The 20,415-nt window shown below is 66.7% G+C and overlaps 10 protein-coding genes across 10 annotated transcripts; 7 read left to right on the forward strand and 3 right to left on the reverse strand.

The window, feature by feature from the left end:
- Positions 1–234: 234 nt before the first annotated feature.
- Positions 235–1,380, forward strand: PLICBS_005248 (uncharacterized protein; the record flags this gene model as incomplete). Its single annotated transcript, XM_018318916.2, has 1 exon — positions 235–1,380. The coding sequence occupies one exon, from the start codon at positions 235–237 to the stop codon at positions 1,378–1,380; it is 1,146 nt and encodes a 381-aa protein (XP_018181390.2).
- A 292-nt stretch (positions 1,381–1,672) lies between these two features.
- PLICBS_005249 (uncharacterized protein) lies at positions 1,673–2,389 on the forward strand (the record flags this gene model as incomplete). The annotated part of the gene is made up of 1 exon (XM_018318917.2): positions 1,673–2,389. One exon carries the CDS (start codon positions 1,673–1,675, stop codon positions 2,387–2,389), a length of 717 nt encoding a protein of 238 aa, XP_018181391.2.
- A 25-nt stretch (positions 2,390–2,414) lies between these two features.
- On the reverse strand, positions 2,415–3,263 carry PLICBS_005250 (uncharacterized protein; the record flags this gene model as incomplete). The annotated part of the gene is made up of 2 exons (XM_018318918.2): positions 2,415–3,114; positions 3,199–3,263. 2 exons carry the CDS (start codon positions 3,261–3,263, stop codon positions 2,415–2,417), a joined length of 765 nt encoding a protein of 254 aa, XP_018181392.2.
- Positions 3,264–4,907: 1,644 nt separating this feature from the next.
- PLICBS_005251 (uncharacterized protein) lies at positions 4,908–7,032 on the forward strand (the record flags this gene model as incomplete). The annotated part of the gene is made up of 2 exons (XM_018318920.2): positions 4,908–5,850; positions 5,903–7,032. The coding sequence occupies 2 exons, from the start codon at positions 4,908–4,910 to the stop codon at positions 7,030–7,032; spliced, it is 2,073 nt and encodes a 690-aa protein (XP_018181394.2).
- A 1,094-nt stretch (positions 7,033–8,126) lies between these two features.
- On the reverse strand, positions 8,127–10,018 carry PLICBS_005252 (uncharacterized protein; the record flags this gene model as incomplete). The annotated part of the gene is made up of 2 exons (XM_018318921.2): positions 8,127–9,700; positions 9,775–10,018. The coding sequence occupies 2 exons, from the start codon at positions 10,016–10,018 to the stop codon at positions 8,127–8,129; spliced, it is 1,818 nt and encodes a 605-aa protein (XP_018181395.2).
- A 904-nt stretch (positions 10,019–10,922) lies between these two features.
- PLICBS_005253 (uncharacterized protein) lies at positions 10,923–11,207 on the forward strand (the record flags this gene model as incomplete). Its single annotated transcript, XM_018318922.2, has 1 exon — positions 10,923–11,207. One exon carries the CDS (start codon positions 10,923–10,925, stop codon positions 11,205–11,207), a length of 285 nt encoding a protein of 94 aa, XP_018181396.2.
- A 147-nt stretch (positions 11,208–11,354) lies between these two features.
- Positions 11,355–12,760, reverse strand: PLICBS_005254 (vacuolar protein sorting-associated protein 4; the record flags this gene model as incomplete). Its single annotated transcript, XM_018318923.2, has 3 exons — positions 11,355–11,576; positions 11,634–12,084; positions 12,144–12,760. 3 exons carry the CDS (start codon positions 12,758–12,760, stop codon positions 11,355–11,357), a joined length of 1,290 nt encoding a protein of 429 aa, XP_018181397.1.
- Positions 12,761–13,122: 362 nt separating this feature from the next.
- On the forward strand, positions 13,123–13,695 carry PLICBS_005255 (uncharacterized protein; the record flags this gene model as incomplete). The annotated part of the gene is made up of 4 exons (XM_018318924.2): positions 13,123–13,183; positions 13,279–13,349; positions 13,402–13,526; positions 13,590–13,695. The coding sequence occupies 4 exons, from the start codon at positions 13,123–13,125 to the stop codon at positions 13,693–13,695; spliced, it is 363 nt and encodes a 120-aa protein (XP_018181398.1).
- A 529-nt stretch (positions 13,696–14,224) lies between these two features.
- PLICBS_005256 (uncharacterized protein) lies at positions 14,225–15,812 on the forward strand (the record flags this gene model as incomplete). The annotated part of the gene is made up of 3 exons (XM_018318925.2): positions 14,225–14,356; positions 14,406–15,583; positions 15,632–15,812. 3 exons carry the CDS (start codon positions 14,225–14,227, stop codon positions 15,810–15,812), a joined length of 1,491 nt encoding a protein of 496 aa, XP_018181399.2.
- A 1,117-nt stretch (positions 15,813–16,929) lies between these two features.
- PLICBS_005257 (uncharacterized protein) lies at positions 16,930–20,326 on the forward strand (the record flags this gene model as incomplete). Its single annotated transcript, XM_065600681.1, has 4 exons — positions 16,930–17,188; positions 17,242–17,480; positions 17,527–17,719; positions 17,766–20,326. 4 exons carry the CDS (start codon positions 16,930–16,932, stop codon positions 20,324–20,326), a joined length of 3,252 nt encoding a protein of 1,083 aa, XP_065456753.1.
- Positions 20,327–20,415: the final 89 nt, after the last annotated feature.

Genomic DNA, 20,415 nt, shown 5'->3' on the forward strand with positions numbered 1-20,415 from the left:
GACGGGCGTGGGCGTGGCTGCGCGTGGGAGACGCGTTTCCATTTTGGTGTCGCGCGCCAGGGTGGGGCCGGCCCGACGTCATGCTAGGCCGGGGCGCTGTGACCTGAAGTGGCGTGCCTGGATTTCTTTTGGTTCTGCGCAAACCGACCAGCTGCAACGCCTCCAAGTCACTCCACTCAACGTTTGTCGCTCAACGGCTTGCATTTGCAGCTCGAGCGCCAACGCCGCGGCGACATGGGAGGGGAGGAGAGCGCAACGACGAGCAACGAGACCGATCCGCCGCGCCTGCTGGCTGTCCGCGCCGACAGGCTCCGGCAACCCGACGAGACCATCACCACTGTCCCGAACCTGTCGCTCCAAAGAACGCGCGACGATGTCGACGCATGCGTCATCTGCCTCGACCCGCTCGCGGAGCCCTGCAAGCTGATACCGTGCAAGCACTACCACTACCACTTTGTCTGCATCGAGGCGTGGCTGTCCTCTGCGCCGGGATGCCCGATATGCAAGGCGACAGTGTCCAAAGTCGCCCACGGGCCGAAACTCGAACAGATTCAAGACCACACCAAGACCGCCTCACGTGCCCTGTCCTATGCCGAAACCAGGGGCCCTCTCTTTGGCGCCTATGATACTCCGTCTTCTCCCACAACCGGACGTCCTCAGCTTGGAAGACCCCCGCGACACCTCTGGTCCGACGTCCTCTGGCCGATCGAGCCGCAAGGCCTGGCCTTCCGACGTGCCGTCTACCGATGGCTGCGGTACTCGAAGCACGTGGGCTCGAACCCGCGCTCCGGCTACCGCGAGCTGTCGCGGCGCGACTTCCAGAACGCGGCCGTCCTCGAGCGCGCGCGGACGTTTCTGCGGCGCGAGCTCCGCGTCTTCAGCTGGCTGACGACGCCCGAGGCAGATACGATGGAGATGCTCAACGGCGAGACGTACGGCTTTTTCGAGCGCCGCAAGAGGGTCATCACCGTGGAGCGCATGATGGGCCACATTCTGCGCCTGCTGCAACACTTTGAGATTCGCGGCAGCGACGGCGGCCTCGAGGACGTGGTGGCGCGGCACCTGGGGCGCGAGAACACGCAGCTCCTGCTGCACGAGCTGCACGCCTTTCTGCGCAGCCCGTTCGAGAGGCTGGAGGACTGGGACCGCGCCGTCCAGTACGACCCCCCGCCGGGGCCTTCTCCCGAGATGCCCGACATTCCGGAGCGGCGGCCGCGCCAGAATTCTTTCACGAGCGAGCGATATTCACAGCGGTACAGGGATAGACGGGACCCGATTCGGCCCGCCAGGACGCATGCGAGGGCGCCGGCGTGGCGTGGTGGGCAGCGGCAGGTGAACCCAGGCTCAGCGGAAGTGGACCTGAGCCCGTGCAAACGGTGAGATGCTGGAAGACATGATACCCCCAGAGTTGTTTACGAATAGTGAATGAATACACCACATGGAATGACCGAATGCGTGCCAAGTGAGGTGCCTGTTGCCGTTGCTGCGGAGCTGACTACCGAGTAGTGTGGGCGGAAGTCCGCCAGCTGACGACCGCGATCCACTCCCAGGCACCCGAGTAAGGAGAGCCAGAAACGCATAAATATGAATTGTCCGTCTTGGCCGTCTGCTCTGCTCTGCTCTCGTTCTCGTCCATTGCCCATCAGCCGCGAACAACGTCTACATCTGCGCCATGACTGCCTTTGAAATCACCATCATCTCCGACACAGTCTGCCCCTTTTGCTACCTCGGCCGGGCGCGCCTCGACCGCGCCATCGCCCTGTACCGCAAGACGGTCCCCGGCGGATCCCTCCCGTCGACGACCTTTACGATCCGCTGGCACGCGTACCGCCTGGGCGACGCGGCGGGGCCGTCGGTGCCCGTGCGGGACGTCGCGGCGGCTCGCTTCGGCGCGGACCGGCTGCCGGCCAAGCACGCGCGCATGGCGCAGCTGGGCGCCGAGGAGGGCTTCGCCTTTACGTTTGCGGGGCGCATCGGCCCGACGCGCGACTCGCACCGCGTGGTGCAGCTGGGCGCGCGGCAGGGCCCGGCGGTGGCGGACCGGGTGATGCGCGAGGTGATGCGCATGTTCTTCGAGGAGGGCGGCGACATTTGCAGCTGGGAGGACCTGGCGACGGCGGCGGAGCGGGCAGGGTTGGACCGCGCCGAGGCGATGCGGTGGCTGGAGGACGGGCAGGGAGGCGACGAGGTCGACCGCGAGGTGGAGGAGGCGGCGAGGATGGGCGTCAAGGGCGTGCCCAAGTTTGTCATCAACGGCAAGCACGAGGTCGACGGGGCCGGTGATGTGTCTGCGATGCTGGAGCAGCTCGTGGCGGCCAGGGACGAGGAGGATGCCGGCAAGGCGGTGGTGACGGACGCGGTGTGTGCAGCCGGAGCCTGTACTCTGTAGGAGTTTGGTCGCCAACGCCGTATCGTCACATATTCATGAGTCCGCCCAGGTCCTTGTTCATGGCCCGCAGCCGCGCCTGCAGCTCGCGCTTCTTGGCCTCCATCTGCCGGGCCTCGTCCTCTTCGCGGCGCAGGTCCTCCTCGGTCCAGAGCTCACTCTCATCCTCGGCCTCTTCCTCGTCCTCGTCGTCGTCCCGGTCCATCCAGCCCTTGTTCATGCTCGCCAGCTGCTCGGCCTGCGCCGCGACCTTGGCCTCGTAGTAGGCGGCCGTGTTCTTGTCGTTGCGGTGCTTGGCGCGCAGGGCGGCGATGCGGTCGCGCGCCCCGGGCAGCTCGTAGACGCCGCACAGCTTCTCGGCGCCGCGCAGCAGGACCTCGACGTCGACGTCGCCCCCGGCGGCGGCGGCGGCCCCGCGGCGCAGCTGGTCGTGCATCTCGCCGCCGAGGACGGCCGCGACGGCGGTGTGGCGGCGCGGGTGCGTGGAGCCGCGCGTGGGCGGACCGGTGGTGACCTCGCCCGACGCGACGTTGAAGACGGTCTGCCGGCGGGCGGTGGCGGACCGGGCGTCGGGGGCGGGCTGCTCGACGCTGCGGGAGGATGTGGCCGGCGGGGGCGGGGGCGGCACGGAGAAGAGGGCGCGCTCGTGCGGCTCGGTGTCGCGGATGAGGGAGGTGATGTCGTGGTTGGAGAGGAGCGCGTTGGCAAAGATTTTGGGCGGCGGGAAGCTGGGGAGGGAGAGTCAGCGTGAGGCCGGCAACGATGGCAATGACGATGGCGATGTTGGTGGTGAGGGGCTGTTGTTGACTTACGGGAGCGCGTCAATGCCCTGGCATGAGTAGGAGATTTGGTCGAGGTGCGCAGCGAGGAGAGACATGTTGGCTACGTCGGCACGGGCGAGCTCTCCGTGACGATGACGCACGCAAAGAATGGGTGTCGACCTGAGGCCGAGGTCGGTTGGTGATGCCAAAAGTTTACAGTGACGTTGGATGTGGTGTCCAGACGCGATGCCCCACGGCGCGTGCCTGGCGGCTCTTGTCGCAGAACCGCCCAGCCCCACCACCGTCACAGATCCTCGGATCCGTGGATGAGCCGCGCGGGCATGCATGAGGTGAGCTGGACCGGGCACCCATGGACCCCGCCATCCGTCCCGAACATCAGACGTTCAAGGCATGTGCGAACAGGCTCGGCAGGCCCCTGGGCATTTGGGATGACAGCCGTCCTTGCATAAACACTCGCCCTTGTTGTGCTGGCGCTGGCTTCGCTGACGGCCCGCCCTTGCATCTGGAAACACACCTGCCTCTCCAGTGCCTCTGCTGACGATTCGAACCGGGGTGCCGCCCTCATCCCGCCCACAGCCAGAGAGACCAGTAATACAACACGTACCTGCGTATCGGCGACACCAGGGCGGCGGCGCGGCACCACAAGTTGGTGCAATTTAAACGGCGCAACCGAAAAAAAGAGTTTGTGACCAGGATGGCAAATGGGCCGGGACTAGCACTCCGTATCCCAGCGTCCCGACGGCAGCGTGGTGCGGGTCGCCGACAAGCGAAATGCAGTGGGTGGTTAATATGCGTGGCTTGGCTGGGAAAGCGTTCAGCGGCAAACAGTGGGCTGCCTGGTGATTACGAGCACGTCCAAGCTCGTTCGTGATGGCCGCGGGACGGTGGACATGCGCTCGTATGTGCCCCGTGAAGCGCGCAGAAAAACGAAGGCGGCCACCGTGTGCAGCGCGTGTCGTCGGAACACGAACTCTATCAAACAGGTGGTGGGTGCGAGCGGGAGCACGACGTGAGCGGCGGCCCTTCACGATGGCGGGACGTGGTGACAAGCTTTCACAAGCACCACCTGCCGGCGTTCAGGGGTTCGTGTCAGGGGCTGCCCGATTGCCAGGCAAGGTTCGTCCCACGGGCAATCCAGGCCTCCAGGGCTAGCGCGGAACTGCTCCAGCGCCTCCCGCCCGCTGACGGGCAGAGCCTGCTGGGCGGGCAGCGGGCGCCTCACGCTTGGCACTCCCGTCGCTCCCGTCACTGTCCGGGTGCCCTGCGCATCAGCCCTTCAGCTGGAATCCACACCTGCACCCGCTGCCACCCCCGACGCCCGTCAATGATCAACCCACTGGGCCTCGCCGGGATCCCATTGGCACGCCCAGCTGGCAAGACACTGCAGCGAGCCCCTTCTTGCCCAGCCCACCACCGCCACCACCACCTCGTCCATCTCTCTCCCGCCCATCTTCCCGTCATTTCCTCGTCGACCTCCGTTGCTGCACTCTTCCCCGGCGTCGACCTCTGCATTGTCTTCCTGCTCACGTACACCGCAGCCCACAATCGACGCTTTGAGACAACGAGCCGCACCGCCTGCCTGGGGGCATGCGCTAATCGCGTGGTAGTCGCAGCCGCATCCGGCCTCGGTGCTTCCTCAACAGCACGCACCGCGACACTCGCCTCCCGACACTGATCGAGACCCTGACTTTGGCCGAGTCAGCTCTCCGAACCGCCATCGACCGACACGACAGCACGACATGGCCAAGATGCTGGGCACCGGACCCTTTTCTCGGCGGCCGTCGGGCCTGACGCGCTACGTCGCCGTGGCCGTGTTCCTGCTCGTGGCCCTGTACTTTTTCAGCAGCTCGAGCGACTCGTACACGTCGCCCGGCGCGTCCCTCGAGCGTCCCGTCCACCCCGCGAGCCCGCAGCCCGGCGAGAAGATCAAGCCCGACGACAGGCCGAAACCCGACGCGGGCAAGCCCGGGTCCCAGCCGCCGGCCGACAAGCCCAAGACCCAGCCCGACACGAGCAAGCAAGAAAAGCCCGACGCAAAGAAGCCCGACACGCAAAAGGCCGGCGACAAGCCCAAGACGGCGCCGCCGGCCAGCGAACCCGGGAGGAAGAAGCACCCCATCGACAAGCTCATCTACGACGCCCAGCACCACTTCGCCGAGCTCACGTCCAAGGAGTCCAAGACGGTCGAGCAGGCGGCCCAGGCGTACCGCAAGCAGCGCGGCCGCCACCCGCCGCCGGGCTTCGACAAGTGGTTCGCGTTTGCCCGCTCGCACAACGCGCTCGTCGTCGAGGACTTTTTCGACCAGATCCACCACGATATCGAGCCCTTCTGGGGCCTCGACCCGGCCCTGATGCGCCGCGAGGCCAGCCAGTTCGAGATGACCATCAACGTGCGCAACGGCAACGCCACGGCCGGCTCCGACTGGTTCTGGACCAAGATCTGGCTCAACCTGGTCCAGGAGATTGCCCCGCTGCTCCCGGACATGGACCTCGCCCTCAACGCCATGGACGAGCCGCGCCTCGTCGTCCCCTGGGAGGACATGCAGGGCTTCATGCAAAAGGCCGCCAAGACGGTCAAGCTGCCCAAGGCCAAGACGGTCGTCTCCGAGTTCCAGAAGCTGCCGGAGCCGCGCAAGGGCAACCTGGCCGGCGAGATTCAGCAGAAGTCGTGGGAGCAGACGAGTGAGTGCTAAGCCGTAATTCCTCAAAGACTCAGCCCCCTGACCACCCGCAGAACCATACTGGCCCGTCGCGCGCCGCGGCTGCCCACCCTCCAGCGCCGCCCGCACGGCGCCCCTGCAGGAGTCGTTTGCCGACCCGCCGTCCATCAGCACCAAGCACGCCGAGCCGCACCTGTACAAGGGCTTCGTCTCCAACTACACGCTGTCCAACGAGCTGTGCCACCAGCCCGACCTGCAGGGCCTCGAGGGCATCCTCATCGCGCCCCTGTCGACGTCGGCGACCAAGACCATGTTCCCCATGTTTGGCGGCTCCAAGCTGACGGTCAACAACGAGATCCTGCTCCCCGCGCCCATGTACTGGAACGAGGAGGAGCGCTTCACGGGCGGCGACGACCACGGCGTCGAGTGGCGCGAGAAGCACAACAAGGCCATCTGGCGCGGCGTCGCCACGGGCGGGCTCAACCGCGCCGACAACTGGCGCGGCTTCCAGCGGCACCGCTTCATCGCCATGGGCAACGGCACCAAGGTGGCCCTCGTCGAGGCGGGCGAGAAGCCCGAGAACTTTGCGCTCGCCGAGGAGCAGTACGGCGTGAGCGCGCAGCGCGACGGCAAGCTGGGCGAGTGGCTCAACGAGTGGTCCGACGTGGGCTTCATCGACCTGAGCTGCGACCCGCCCCAGAAGGGCCGCTGCAACTACACCGACTTTTACTTCCACCCCGTCAAGGGCCTCAAGATGGCCGAGCAGTTTGGCAGCAAGTACCTGCCGGACATTGACGGCAACTCGTTTTCCGGGCGCTACCTGGGCTTCCTGCGGTCGACGTCGCTGCCCATCAAGTCGACCATCTGGCGCGAGTGGCACGACAGCCGCCTGGTGCCGTGGAAGCACTTTGTGCCCATGGACAACCGCTTCACCGACTACTACGGCATCATGGAGTACTTTCTGGGCTACCAGGGCCGCGACGGCCACGACCACGCCGCGGAGAAGATGGCCAGCGAGGGCAAGGAGTGGGCCGAGCAGGTGCTGCGCAAGGAGGACATGCTCGTGTACGTGCTGCGCCTGCTGCTCGAGTACGCGCGCGTCGTCGACGAGCGCCGCGAGACCATGGGCTGGGTCGACGACGTGCTGCGGAACCCCTCGCTGGAGAGCACGTGGAAGAGCTGGTGGCGCTTCGGCGGGAGCTAGCCGGCCTGACGAGACTCTTATTGGATAGGGGGGGGGGGGGGCGTTGTGGTGTGTTTTGTCACTTTTATCACGAGGCGCTTTGTATCATGGTTTCTTCTTGTCTATTGTAGAGAGCTTTCCGTGGGAGGAGGCGGATGTGTATAGATGAGGGTCACGATCCGCGAGATTGAGAATCCCTATTAGCCGGTAGCCTGAGCGGACTGCCGCTTGTAACGAGCTGCCGCTGCCCATGTTGTTTTGGGCCTTTGGCCTCTTGGTGTTGTGTGTTGGTGCCTCTCGTGACTCTTGAGTATTCAGTAGCTCTAGCTATGCCGTCTTGATGCACGCTCGTCCGGGTGCTCATCCGGATCCTCCGACGAACTCTCCTCGGGCTACAGCACCTCGTTGCGGCTCATGCCTCAGTCCATGCGACCGCGATCCAGGGGCGCCGTGCGCTGGAAGTTGGCAGGAAGCCGCAGCACAGGCCCGCGCAGGGCTCTGCGTATTCCTCGAGGTAGTTGCTGAACGTCTCGAGCGGATGCAGAGGAACCTGCGGACGTGTTGCTCGTCGAGGCAGGGGTCCAGACCGACCATGGGCGCCTTGGGGAGTGTGCGCGTGCGGCACTCGACTGTGAAACTTGTGGCGCATCAGAAGCGTGAGTTGGTCTGTGAGGGCCTCCAGTGTGGCTGCCCGGGTCAGACCTCCCTGATGCGGTGCTCCCAGACGACGTCCCTGGCAAGGTCCCAGGACTTGGGATGGAGGGATTAGGGGCGGGAGACGTCGGTGGAGTGGGCGCCGAGGTTCAGGAGGTCATGGTGCATGGTCCTGAGGTTGTCACGGGTCGTCGCTGAAGCCAAAGTGAGGGCGAGTCCCCCCCTCGGCGAGGACCAAGACGGTGGTTAGTTGGGTCATGGTTGTATATGAACCGATGATGGAGGAGAGGAGAGAGTATGTGAGATTTGATGGAGGGGAGATGGGGGTGTCGCGATGGTGGCCGTGGTGATTGGAGCGACGTGCGGTGCTCGACGGCTCGCTCAGATGTTGCGGTCCCTCAGCAACGCGGGCATCGCTAGAACCAAGGCATGCCCAAGGCAGCACCAAGCCGGCCTTTGCTTCAAGCCAGCCCCGCGGCAGCCCCCCTGACCTCGTCATCGACATCCGCGTCGTCGTCGGCGACGGCCAGGCGGGCCAGCAGCTGGGCGTAGGTCGGGCGGAAGCGCCAGTCCATCCAGGCCTGGAGGATCTCGACCCACTGGGCCTCGTTCATGGCGCGCACCGTGACGGCGCCGTGACCCGTGACGATGCTGCCGCCGCGGGCCGGGTCGCGCACGCTGGGGCACCGGCCGGCGAGGTCGCCGAAGCCGACCCAGAGGCCTTCCATGGCGCGGCCGATGGGCTGGAGCGTGTGGTGGAACCAGAAGCGCAGCATCGCCTCGGACGTCTCGCCGGCGCGCGACGTGCCCGGGCCGTGCTGCCGCAGCAGCGGGTGCATCGCCTTGGGCTGGATGTCGAGCAGCGCCGACGGCGCCGCCGGGAAGAAGTCGTCGGCCCGTGCGGCGAGCGGCTCGTACGCGCGCCGGTCCCAGAGCAGCGCGGGCGGGTCTTGCCGGAAGAGGTGCAGGCTGTCGCGCAGCGCGTTGAATTCGTTGCGCGCGTTCTTCTTGAGGTTGTCGATGCGCTCGTTCCACGCCGCGTCGGCGCGCGCGACGTCATCGGCGGACGTCCCCGGCTTGGCCGCCAGCGCCGCCACGGCCTCGTGCTCGCGCAGCAGGTCCAGGTACAGCGCCGCGTCGCCCTGGTCGTACTTTTCGCGCTGCCGCAGCGCCTTGAGCCGCTTCGAGGCCGTCGCGTCGTCGTCAGAGGAAGATGAAAGCCCGCGCTCGAGATCCTGCAGCTCCTGCTTGAAGGGGCGCGACACCGTCGGCGGACGCACGCCGGCGAGCCTCTGCCCCATGAGCGACGGGTCGGCCCTGAGGCTCTTGTAGACGGCCGTCTCGCGGCCCGCGGGCATGACGAGCCCCTGCGCAGCCATGCGCTCCAGCGTGCGGCAGCCCGACTCGACGTTGATCCACTCGTCGCGCAGGGCGTTGCGGTCCTCGACGCCTGCGTCCAGGCCGGCGACCTCGTGGATCCACTCGCACGACAGCTCGGCCTCGAAGGCGCTGCGCTTGCGGCGGTGGATGGCGCGCGGCAGCAGGCGGCGCTTGTCCTCGTCGTTGACCCAGACGAGCATGCGCACGAGCCCGTACTGCTGGAAGAGCGACGACGTGCGGATGCTCGACATGAGCTGGTACATGACCATGGTGCTGACGCTGTCGAAGCCGTGGAACGCCTTTTTCGGGAACATGGACAGGTTGGCCGTCACGAGCAGCGTGTCGTTGCGCGCGGGCTCCGAGCCGGGAGGCGTCGCCCTGTCGCGCTGGCCGGCGAGCTCGTCCCCGCGGATCACATCCAACAAATCTCGCCAGACGATGCCGGACCGGGGCAGCAGGCGGACGCCGTCCTCGGCGAGCAGCGGCTCCAGGAACGGGCGGTACAGCTCCGCGTCGGGCTCCATCAGGACGTGCCGGCGCGGCCGCAGCAGGTCGTGCAGCTTGCGGCTCCAAACGCCCGCCCCGGGGTTGAGGTCGACGAGGTCGCATCCGCGGTGCCGCTCGAGCGACGGGCCGACGTAGCTGAGGATGTCGTCTGCGTTTTGCGTCCCATGTCAGCCGGGCTGTTTGCGAGCGTGAGCGATACTGAGACCGATTGAGATGCCTTACCGCACAGGCCCTCGCTCACGACGTTGACGCGCCAGGGCTCGGCGGCCGTGACCTTTTTGCGGCCGCCGGTGCGCCGCCAGACGCCCGTCTTGTCGAGGCGGCGCGCGACGTCCGAGGCTGGGGGCTTGGCCTTGGGCTTGGCCACCTTGGGCTTGGACGCCGCCGTGGCCTTGCCGCGGAGCTGGGCCCCGAGCTGCCGCGCCGGCTGCGCGAGCGTCGGGTGCGCATAGCGGCGTGCCAACATGAGGCGCGGTGTGGCCGATGTGTCGCGGTGGTGAGGTGAGGTGAGGTGAGGTCGAAGTTGGGACGGTTCTGCGTGGACCCACTCGGCGGGCAGATGTTGTTAGTCGCGCCGGGGGTGAGACGTGACAGCGTCAACCTGGAAGATCACCAAACTGACGGGATATCCCTGGCCATGGCTGCGTCAACACGGGATGAACCAGCACGAATCAATCCAAACCCCAGATCTGAGGCCTACGATACATGCCCAATCCCGAGGCTCACCATGACATTCGGACGAAATCCCAGCCCCGGCGTTGCTCGGAAAGGCAAGACATCCAGACTTATTTATATCGCCCAAGTGCCGGCGTCTGACGTCTGCCGGCACTTCTGCCCCTGACTTGAGACACGCGCAGCCAGGCACAGCGAATCGAGCAGGCACAGCGACCAAAACGCCCCAAGACAAGGCTGCCCGCGGCGAGATTGATTACCCGGCTGCTGCTGCTGCTGCTCAGGAACCGCATCTCGAGCGGCCATTTGCTCGGGCGGCATCGTGGGCATGTCTCAGCGCCGCGAGCTGACCTGGGGGACATGTCTGAGCCTCGGGGTGGCCCTGTCGTGAGCCTGCGCGCTGAGCCGTCTGACAGCTGCAAGGGCAGAAGCACGCTCTGCGACGTTGTGAGGGCCAAGCTGGGGCGAGACACGAGCCGGGACGTCGGTGAGGCCGTGACGGCGTCAATGCGACCGTCCGACGGGTATAAAGCCTCGAGCTGGCCATGGCCCTGAGATGAAAAGATGGAATCTCAGCAGCATCCTCTCCAAAGACAGTCTACACACAAACACCCTCCGGCAAGTTACCCGTTCAAAGGAAGACAGTCCAGACGCACCGCTGACCATCGCAGACACACCACCCGCAAACAACAGACACCATGGTCAAGCTCATCGCCGCCGCCCTCGCCCTCCTCGCCGCCGCCGCCACGGCCTGCGACACGGCCTGCAGCGGCGCCTCGGACCGCGACGGGCGCTGCTACTACTCGTGCACCGACAACGCGTGCCACATGTCCGGGTCGCACCACCGCGACGAGTTCCTCAACGGCCTCTCCGGGCGCGGCTACGACTGCAAGCCCGAGGGCTACAACACGCTGTCGTGCGCCAAGACGGACGGCTTCGGCGGCTGCTGGAGCCACAAGTGGACGTGCGGAGGGCAGTGCTAGGACGGTGGCGGGAGACGGCGAGTCACAGAGAACTTGAGAGGGTGGCGGTAGATGATCTGTAGTCATAAAGGCGTCGCTTATTTTTGCTCGACTAAACCACGCAACATGTCAAAGGCAATGCCATACTCCGAGCGCCGTGTCAGTGCCCTACGCCCCCTCGCTGCCAAACTCGTTTGTCCAGTCGACCTGCTTCTGCACGTCCTCCTGCGACACGGTCGGGTGCGAGTCCTCGAGCGCCACCTCAAAGTCCTTGAGCGACACGTCGGGCGCCAGCAGCTCGTCCGAGTTGACGTCGTCGTACGTCATTTCAATCTTGTCGGGGTCGCCGGGCGAGCACGGCGTCAGCATCCGCTTGCCGTCCTTGATGACCTGCGCCAGTTAGCATCGTTCACCCCTCGAGACAAGCCCGGCGCGGCCCTCACTCACCGGCTTAAAGTGTGTCGCCTGCAGAATCTTGCGCACCGGCCGCATCAGCGCGTGCTGCACCACGTTGGCAATGTCGCTGCCCGAGAAGCCGTCCGACTTGGCCGCCAGCACGTTGTAGTCGCCCGCCTGCAGCGCCGTGTCCGTGTCGCCGACGGCCAGCTTGAACATGCGCGCGCGGCCGTTGAGGTCGGGCAGGCCGATGTGCACGCGCCGCTGGAACCGCCGCCGGATGGCCGCGTCGAGCTGCCACGGGATGTTGGTCGCCCCCAGCACCAGGATGCCCTTGCTGTCGTTGCCCACGCCGTCCATCTGCACCAGAATCTCCGTCTTGATGCGCCGCGACGCCTCCGACTCGCCCTCGCCGCGCGGCCCGCACAGCGCGTCGATTTCGTCGATGAAGATGACGGACGGCTTGTTTTCGCGCGCCATCGAGAAGAGCGCCTTGACGAGCCTGACGGGCTAGCTGTCAGCGAGGCTCACGGACCGTGGCCGGGGAGGGGGTCTGCCTACCGTTCACTCTCGCCCATCCACTTGCTCACGAGATCGGAACTGCTGATGCTGAAGAATGTGCTGTTGGCCTCGGTGGCCACGGCCTTGGCCAGGTAGCTTTTGCCGGTACCGGGCGGGCCATAGAGCAGGATGCCCTTCCACGCTTGCCGCTTGCCCTGGAAGAGGCTCGGAAACTTGATGGGCAGCACGACGGCCTCCTTGAGCGTCTCCTTGGCGCCCTCGAGCCCGGCAATGTCCTCCCACCGCACGTTGGGCCTCTCCTGCAGGATGGCGCCCGACAGCGCGTTGCGCAGCTTCTTGCTGTCGTCGTCCTCGGGCGCGCTCTTGCCCTTGCCCGTGCTCGACCCGTTGGCGCCCATCAGGGCCTTGCCGCCGTTGGCGTTGTCGGCCTCGGCGGCGAGGAACTGCTTGAGCTTCTCGGCGCGGTCCAGGTACGTGGCCATCTTCTCCTGCATCGTCGCCTTGAGCGCCTTGTTCTTCTCCCACTTGAGCGCCTTGACCCAGAGCTCCATCGACGACATGTACAGGTCAAAGGCCTTTTGGTACTCCTTGGCGTGGTCCGCCGCGATGGCCTTTTGGACCTCGGCGATGGCCCGGTCGCGGAAGTTGGTCGACATGGCGGCGGCGGGGAAGTCGGCGAGGAGGAGGAGGAAAACTCGAGGACACGGGGGGGTTCGGCGTGCGTCGGGGAGATTCGTGTCAAGGGTCGGAGAGCACGGAGCGCGCTCGGCTGGAGGACAAGAGAGGCGAGACGCGCGTGGTGGTGACGGGATGCGACGAGGCAACGTCAGACTGCGGATTGGCGGGGTAACATGTAGGTATCGGGGCCTGGCGGCGGCGCTGATAGGGGCGCTGGTGGGGCACGCCGACCGCGACGGCCATGGATCGTGCCCGGATTCTTCGCCGCAGGCAGCGAGCAGGCTCACGACAAAAAAACCAGGCCACCCCAACCTTGACGAGCCCCGACAGCCTGCCCGCCATGGCCGAGGTCCAAGCCCGCCTGCAGTCCCTGTCTGAGGACTACCAGAAGCTGCAGCAAGGTGCGACCCCCCGGCGAGCCCGCGCGGCGACGCTGACTGGATGACGACGGCGGCGACGACGACTACGAGGATGCTGACCCGGACCCGGCTGGCAGAGCTGCAAGACACGGTCGCCTCGCGGCAGAAGCTGGAGGGCCAGAAGCAGGAGAACGTCGGCGTGCAAAAGGTGCGGCCGTGCCGTCCCTGCGCGGAAGCCCGCCTACTGACCGTCACGCTAGGAGTTTGACAACCTGGGCGACGACGAGACCATCTACAAGCTGGTCGGCCCCGTGCTGCTGAAGCAGGACAAGATTGAGGCCGAGAGCACCGTCAAGGGCCGGCTCGACTTTATCAGCGGCGAAATGTGAGTGCAGGCGGGCCGCGTCCGCGTGAAGCTGCAAGCCAGGCTAACATGACTCCTCTGCAGCGCGCGGCTGGAGGGCAGCATCAAGGAGACGCAGGACAAGATGGAGAAGAAGAAGACGGAGATTATCCAGGTGCAGTCACAGGCACAGCCGCAGGGCAAGCAGTGAGCCTCAACAAAGTCATTGCCAATTGCGTCTGCCGTACAGAGTGTCGCGACATGTGAATGCGCCCGTTGTGAATGCCGAGATAAAATCCCAGCTCACAGGACCACCGACTGCTCAGGCCCAGCTGCTGCTCGTGAGGCTGCGTGACAGGCAGCCGTGAGCGAAGCTGCATCGTCGTGTGCTGCCTGGCCTGCGGTGGCGGCGAGGCGTGGGCCCCGGGTCCTGCACAGGCAGTGAGCTCAGCGCCGGCACTCCATGCTACCTAGGTACCTGTAGGAGCCTGTTGCGGGCTGCCCTGCGGCTCTGTGCGTGAGTGACGGGACCTGTGCCCCTCGCCGTCCGTCGCCCCACCTCCCTCCGTCACACCCACGCGTCCACCTTCACTCCCCGTCATCGCCCATGTCCCGGCGCCCGTCGACGTGCAAACGCCGCACTGATGGGAGCACACCTGCCTCAGCATGACCTCCCGACCCATACCTAGCTCCTAGTTGCGTCGCGCGTCGCGCCCTCACCTCCAGTCGACGCGGGCACGATGGATCGCGGCTCCCGGCCCGCGCGGCCGCAGTCGGTCGACGAGCTCGTCCGGCAGGCCGAGAACTTCAACTTCAACCCCAACATCCCGTTCAAGCACTGGACGCGCGCCGCCGACACGCTGTATCAAGAGGTGAGCCCGTGCCCGCACCGCCCAGTGACGCACGCTGACGACGGGCCAGGCGCACTTTGCCCTCGCAGACGGCGACTATGGACGCGCCTTTCTCATGCTCTACCGGCACTCGTCGCTGGTCATGAAGCTCGTCTCGCACCCCCAGTACCGGGACCCCGACAGCAAGAAGCTGTTCCGGCCGCTGTCGAAGCGCACAAACGCCGTCCTCGACGACATGGAGCGCATCAAGCCCGTCATCGTCGACGAATACGCCGAGTGGGAGCGCATGGCGGGCGGCGTCCACGCCCAGCAGCGCCCGTCCCGCTACGAAGACTACGCCGCCCGCGACCCCAGCCTGAGCGGGCACGCCAAGGTGCTCGACGCGTCGGAGAACCAGGAGCTGGCCGTCGACCTGGCCCAGCAGGAGCTGGCGCGGAGGGACAGGGCGCGAGAGTCGCGGGCGCCTGCGCGTGCCGACGGCCACCGCGCCAAGGACTGGTACCACGGCGACGACGGCGACCTTCGCAGCCAGATGGAGGCCGCCCGGCGTGCCCTGAGGCCCGACGCCCACGACGAAAAGACGGACGGCGGCGGCGCCCCGGCGGCGCAACACTACAGCTATCCGTCCATCTCCAGATCTCAGGCCGTCTCGTACGAGCCTCAGCCACGCGTGCCGGCGCCGAGCCGGTCGCCAGGGCCCATCCGGCCGCCCAAGGAATCTCTGCCGGAGCAACGATCGCTAACCTCGCCGGCCATCCCAGGCAAGGTGCCGCTGGACCGGCCGCCGACGCTGGCTACGGAGCCCCGGTCCCTCGATGTGCCGCCCCGCCCGAAGAAGGAACGCATCGCATTCAGGCCCGGGGCGTACCTGGAAAACGGCGACCCGATCCGCCCCGTGTTTGTGCCGAACCAGCTGCGGCGGCGCTTCCTCGAAATCGCGGCCGAAAACACGCGCGCCGGGCTCGAGATGTGCGGGATCCTCTGCGGCACGCCCGTTAACAACGCCCTGTTTGTGCGCTGCCTGCTGATCCCCGACCAAAAGTGCACGTCGGACACGTGCGAGACGGAAAACGAGGGCGCCATGTTCGACTACTGCGCCGGCGAGGACCTGCTCGTGCTCGGCTGGATCCACACGCATCCTACGCAGACGTGCTTCATGAGCTCGCGCGACCTGCACACGCAGGCCGGCTACCAGGTCATGATGCCCGAGAGCATCGCCATCGTGTGCGCTCCACGGTTCCAGCCCTCGTGCGTGCCCCGTCCCGAAGTCGTAGCGTGCCCCAGCTAACCAGACAGGTACGGCATCTTTCGCCTGACGCACCCGCCCGGCCTCGACCACATCCTCAACTGCAACCACCAGGACACGTTCCACCAGCACTCGATAGACAACATTTACCGGCAGACGGAGCACCCCAACGGACACGTCTACGAGAGCGACAAGCTGCCGTTCTACGTGCAGGACCTGCGGACCAAGTAGGCGGGCTGGCAGGCTGGCAGGCTGGCGCGGGGAAGCATGGCAGCCGAGCCCGACGGCACGGCCAGAGCCTGGGAGCGGGACATGCATCGCGCGGCACGCATGTACAGAGCACACGGGATAGACATGAAAGCATCCACACGATAGAACGACGGGCCCTCAATACACATGTACCAATGCCAATGGCAAGACCAATACAGTGCGCCGACGGGGCGGTGCGGAGATTGTGACTGGCCTCGACTCCCGGTCGGCGAGTTTTGATGCAGGCCGCGAACCAATCTGGACGGCCGGGTTGGCGAGACGCGAGAAAAGAGCAACGATCACCGGCCCAGGCATGCGTGGCTTGCGGTGTGTCTCAATTGGGACAAGGATGGCCGCTCAACGGGACCTCCAACGGCGACCCACCACCAGCTGGATGCCGACGATGGTTTCTTTTTGGGACGCTCTGCAGCGGCTGAGACGGACCGGGGGGTGAGTGGCCGCCGACATGGAGCCACGGAGACATGGAGCCGGCTGCGTCGCGAGACTGGGCATGCCGGTACGAATTACGTTGCAGACGAAATTGCGGAAGGGCATTGAGTATGGGGGAGTCGGGGCTCGGGAGGACCGTCGAGGCCCGTTACACGACAGCTCGCAGCACCACCCGAGCCAGCGCGAGTCGTCCGGTTTTGCTGCCGGCAGCGACGCGAGGCCCGGCCCGCGCATGGGTGGCTTGCGCTAGCAACGGGGGACGGTGCTCGTTGCTTCTGCTGAAGACGAGCTTGGCCCGAAATCGCGGCATCGACGGATCCCTGCGGTCCTGCGGTGCGGTCCAGCCGTCACGTAGCACCGACGGCCACGTCGACGATCCTGCACATCATGACGCCGGAGACGACCTGCGGGCGGGGACCGACCGACCATCTGCGGCGGCAGAGACTGCAGCGATGGGTGGACGGGCGGTTCATGGCTTGCGCAATGTCCCAGACGGGCCAAGCGGTGCGACACGCATGCGAGGAGTGCCGTCTGGGTCTCTGGCCTCTGGCCTCGGCCGGCTCCCGCGTCGCCATGTATATAAGGATGCGCAGCCTCGCACGCGCGACGCGCCGCAGCCTCGCCCGCAAAGCAAGCAGACGCAGACGACATGTCTCCCGCTCCGCACACAAACGGCCAGGACGAGAACGGCGCCAAGAACGGCGCCCGGAACGGCGTCAATGGCGCGGCCAAGCAGTACGCCGCGTACACGGCGGCGACGGGCAGCGGGAAGCCCCAGAGCTGGTCGCTGTCGTACTTTCGCCAGGCCTCGCGCCGGCCGCTGCCCAACGAGCTGGGCGACGGGACGTACCGGCCGGTGGTGAAGCGGGCGTCGCTGATGCAGGACATTCGCAGCATCGGATGGGCGGGTGAGTCCACTTACACGACACGCACGGCACGTAAGCCGGCTGACACGGGCCAGACCTCAAGACGCTCAAGGACATCGCCCGCTCCAAGCTCAAGGGCGAAAAGCAGCAGGACGACAAGACCATGGTCATGGAGCGCACCATCCAGCTCGTGGCGACGATGCCGAACCACTCGGCGCGCCAGGAGGCGCTGACCAACATGTTTATCGGCGAGCTGTGGGACTCGCTCGACCACCCGCCGCTGCTGTACATGGGCGACGAGTTTCGCTGGCGGCAGCCGGACGGCTCCAACAACGTGGGTGCGGCCGAGGCGATGGGACGAGCTTGGCTGACATGCGCAGAACCCCACGATGCCCAAGCTGGGCGCCGTGGGCACGCCGTACGCGCGCACCGTCAAGCCCGGCAAGAAGAACACGGGCGCGCTGCCGGACCCCGAGACGGTGTACGAGTCGGTCATGGCGCGGGGCGAGTTCAAGAAGAACCCCAACAACGTGTCGAGCATCCTGTGGTACTGGGCGACCATCATCATCCACGGTACGTGCGCCGCCCCCCTGAGACCCCAATGGTCGCTGACCGGCAGACCTCTTCTGGACCAACTCCAAGGACGGCAACACCAACGACTCGTCGTCGTACCTCGACCTGTCGCCGCTGTACGGCAACTCCAAGGAGGCGCTCGACTCGATCCGCACGTTTGAGCACGGCAAGCTCAAGCCCGACACGTTTGCGGACCGCCGGCTGCTGGGCAACCCGCCGGGCGTGTGCATCCTGCTCATCATGTTCAACCGCTTCCACAACCACGTGACGGAGCAGCTCGCCGCCATCAACGACAACAACCGCTTCGCGCGGCCGTCCGGGCAGGGCACGGCCGAGGAGACGGCCAAGGCGTGGGCCCGGCGCGACGAGGAGCTCTTCCAGACGGCGCGGCTCATCACGTCGGGCCTGTACATCAACATCACGCTCGTCGACTACGTGCGCAACATCATCAACCTCAACCGCGTCGACACGGAGTGGACGCTGGACCCGCGCCAGGAGATGGGCGTGTCGGCGGGCACCGCCAAGGGCTCCGAGAGCGGCGTCGGCAACGCCGTGTCGGCCGAGTTCAACCTGTGCTACCGCTGGCACTCGTGCATCTCGCAGATGGACGACCAGTGGATCCAGGACTTTTACAGCCACCTGCTGGGCGACGACTACGGCGAGATGAACCTGCAGGTGCTCATGGCCGCCGTCAAGAAGTTTGAGGCGTCGATGCACCCGGACCCGGGCCGGCGCGAGTTTGACAACATGCGGCGCGGGCCCGACGGCCGGTTCGACGACGACGACCTGGTGCAGCGCCTCGCCACGGCCATTGAGCAGCCCGGCGGCGCGTTTGGCGCGCGCAACGTGCCGCGCATCATGAAGCCGGTCGAGATGCTCGGCATCATCCGCGGCCGCCGCTGGAACCTGGCCGGCCTCAACGAGTTTCGCAAGCACTTTGGCCTCAAGGCGTACGCCACCTTCGAGGACATCAACTCGGACCCCGAGGTCGCCGACGCGCTGCGCAATCTCTATCAGCACCCGGACCACGTCGAGCTGTACCCGGGCATCGTCGCCGAGGAGGGCAAGACGCCCATGGTGCCGGGCGTGGGCATCGCGCCCACCTACACCATCTCGCGCGTCGTGCTGTCCGACGCCGTGTCGCTGGTGCGCGGCGACCGCCACTACACGACCGACTACCACGCCGGCTACCTGACGCAGTGGGGGTTCAACGAGGCCAACTACGACTTCAAGACGAACCACGGCTGCGTCTTCTACAAGCTCTTCCTGCGCGCGTTCCCGGACCACTTCCGCCCGGACTCGGTCTACGCGCACTACCCCATGGTCATCCCGCCGGAGAACCGCAAGATCCTGACGACGCTCAAGCGCGCCGGACGCTTCAGCTGGGAGCGGCCGCAGCGCCGCGCGCGCGTCGTCCGCGTCTCGTCGCCGGCCGCGGCCCGGCAGGTGCTCGGCGACGACCAGCGGTACCGCGTGGCGTGGACGGGGCTGGAGCCGCTCGTGGGCCACGCGCGCCTGTCGGCCGACGCGCTGGACCCGGCGCGCCTCGACGTGCTGCTGTTCAAGGGCGAGTGGCGGGCGTCCATCAAGGCGTTTTACGCGGCCACGGCGGAGCGGCTGTTTGCGGACAAGACGCACCGCCTCAACGGCAGGCAGCAGGTCGACGTGGTGCGCGACGTGGGCAACCTCGCGCACACGCACTTTGCGGCGCGGCTGTTCAACCTGCCGCTCAAGACCAGGGAGAACCCCAAGGGCGTCTTTGCGGAGCAGGAGCTGTACGCGGCGCTGGCGACCATCTTCGCGGCGCTGTTCCGCGACCTGGACCCCATGCGCTCGTTTCCGCTGCGCGCCCGGGCCAAGGAGCTGGCGTCGCAGCTGGGCAGCATCGTCGAGACCAACGTCAAGCTGGCCACGACGCTCGGCGTCGGCGGGCTGTTCACGGCCAAGCCCAACAAGGCCAAGGACGACCTGTCGGCGTACGGCGTGCACCTCGTCAAGGGGCTCGCCAAGGGCGGGCTCAAGGCGCACGACATCACCTGGGGCCAGGTCATCCCCGCGGCGGCGGCGCTGGTGCCGACCGAGGCGCAGGTGTTTGCCGAGGCGGTCGACTACTACCTGACGCCGGCGGGGCAGCGGCACGCCGACGAGCTTCACCGGCTGGCGGCGTCGACGCCGAGCGCCGAGACGGACGCGCTGCTGCTGGGGTACGCGCTCGAGGGCGCGCGCCTGGGCGGGCCGCCGGGCGTGTACCGCGAGGCGAGCGCCGTCGACAGCGTGGACGGGGCGGCGGTGCAGGCGGGCGACGGGGTGTGGGTGACGACGGCGGCGGCGGCGGGACACGGACACGGACACGGACAGGGAGGCGACGACGCCGCCCGGGTGGACCCGCGGCGGGCGATGGACGCCTACCCCTGGTTCGGGGCCGAGTCGCGGCGCGAGGTCAGCGAGCTGGCGCTGGTGGAGCTGTTCCGGGCGGCGTTCCGGCGGCGGCTGCGGCGGGTGCCGGGGGCGCAGGGCGAGCTCAAGCGCGTGCCGGGCGGGTATCTGACGGAGGACTGGGGCGACGAGGTGCCGTTCCCGGCGGCGATGAAGGTGATTTGGGAGTAGGGGGCATTGGGTGCGTGAGGCGGATGTGGATGAACTAGTTGTATGTTTTCTGTTGCGCTGCTGCGTTGCTGTGTTTGCTGTGCTTGCTG

The sequence above is a fragment of the Purpureocillium lilacinum genome, assembly GCF_023168085.1.
Source record: "Purpureocillium lilacinum CBS 284.36 DNA, scaffold_4, whole genome shotgun sequence".
In the NCBI taxonomy this organism is placed as follows: domain Eukaryota; kingdom Fungi; phylum Ascomycota; class Sordariomycetes; order Hypocreales; family Ophiocordycipitaceae; genus Purpureocillium; species Purpureocillium lilacinum.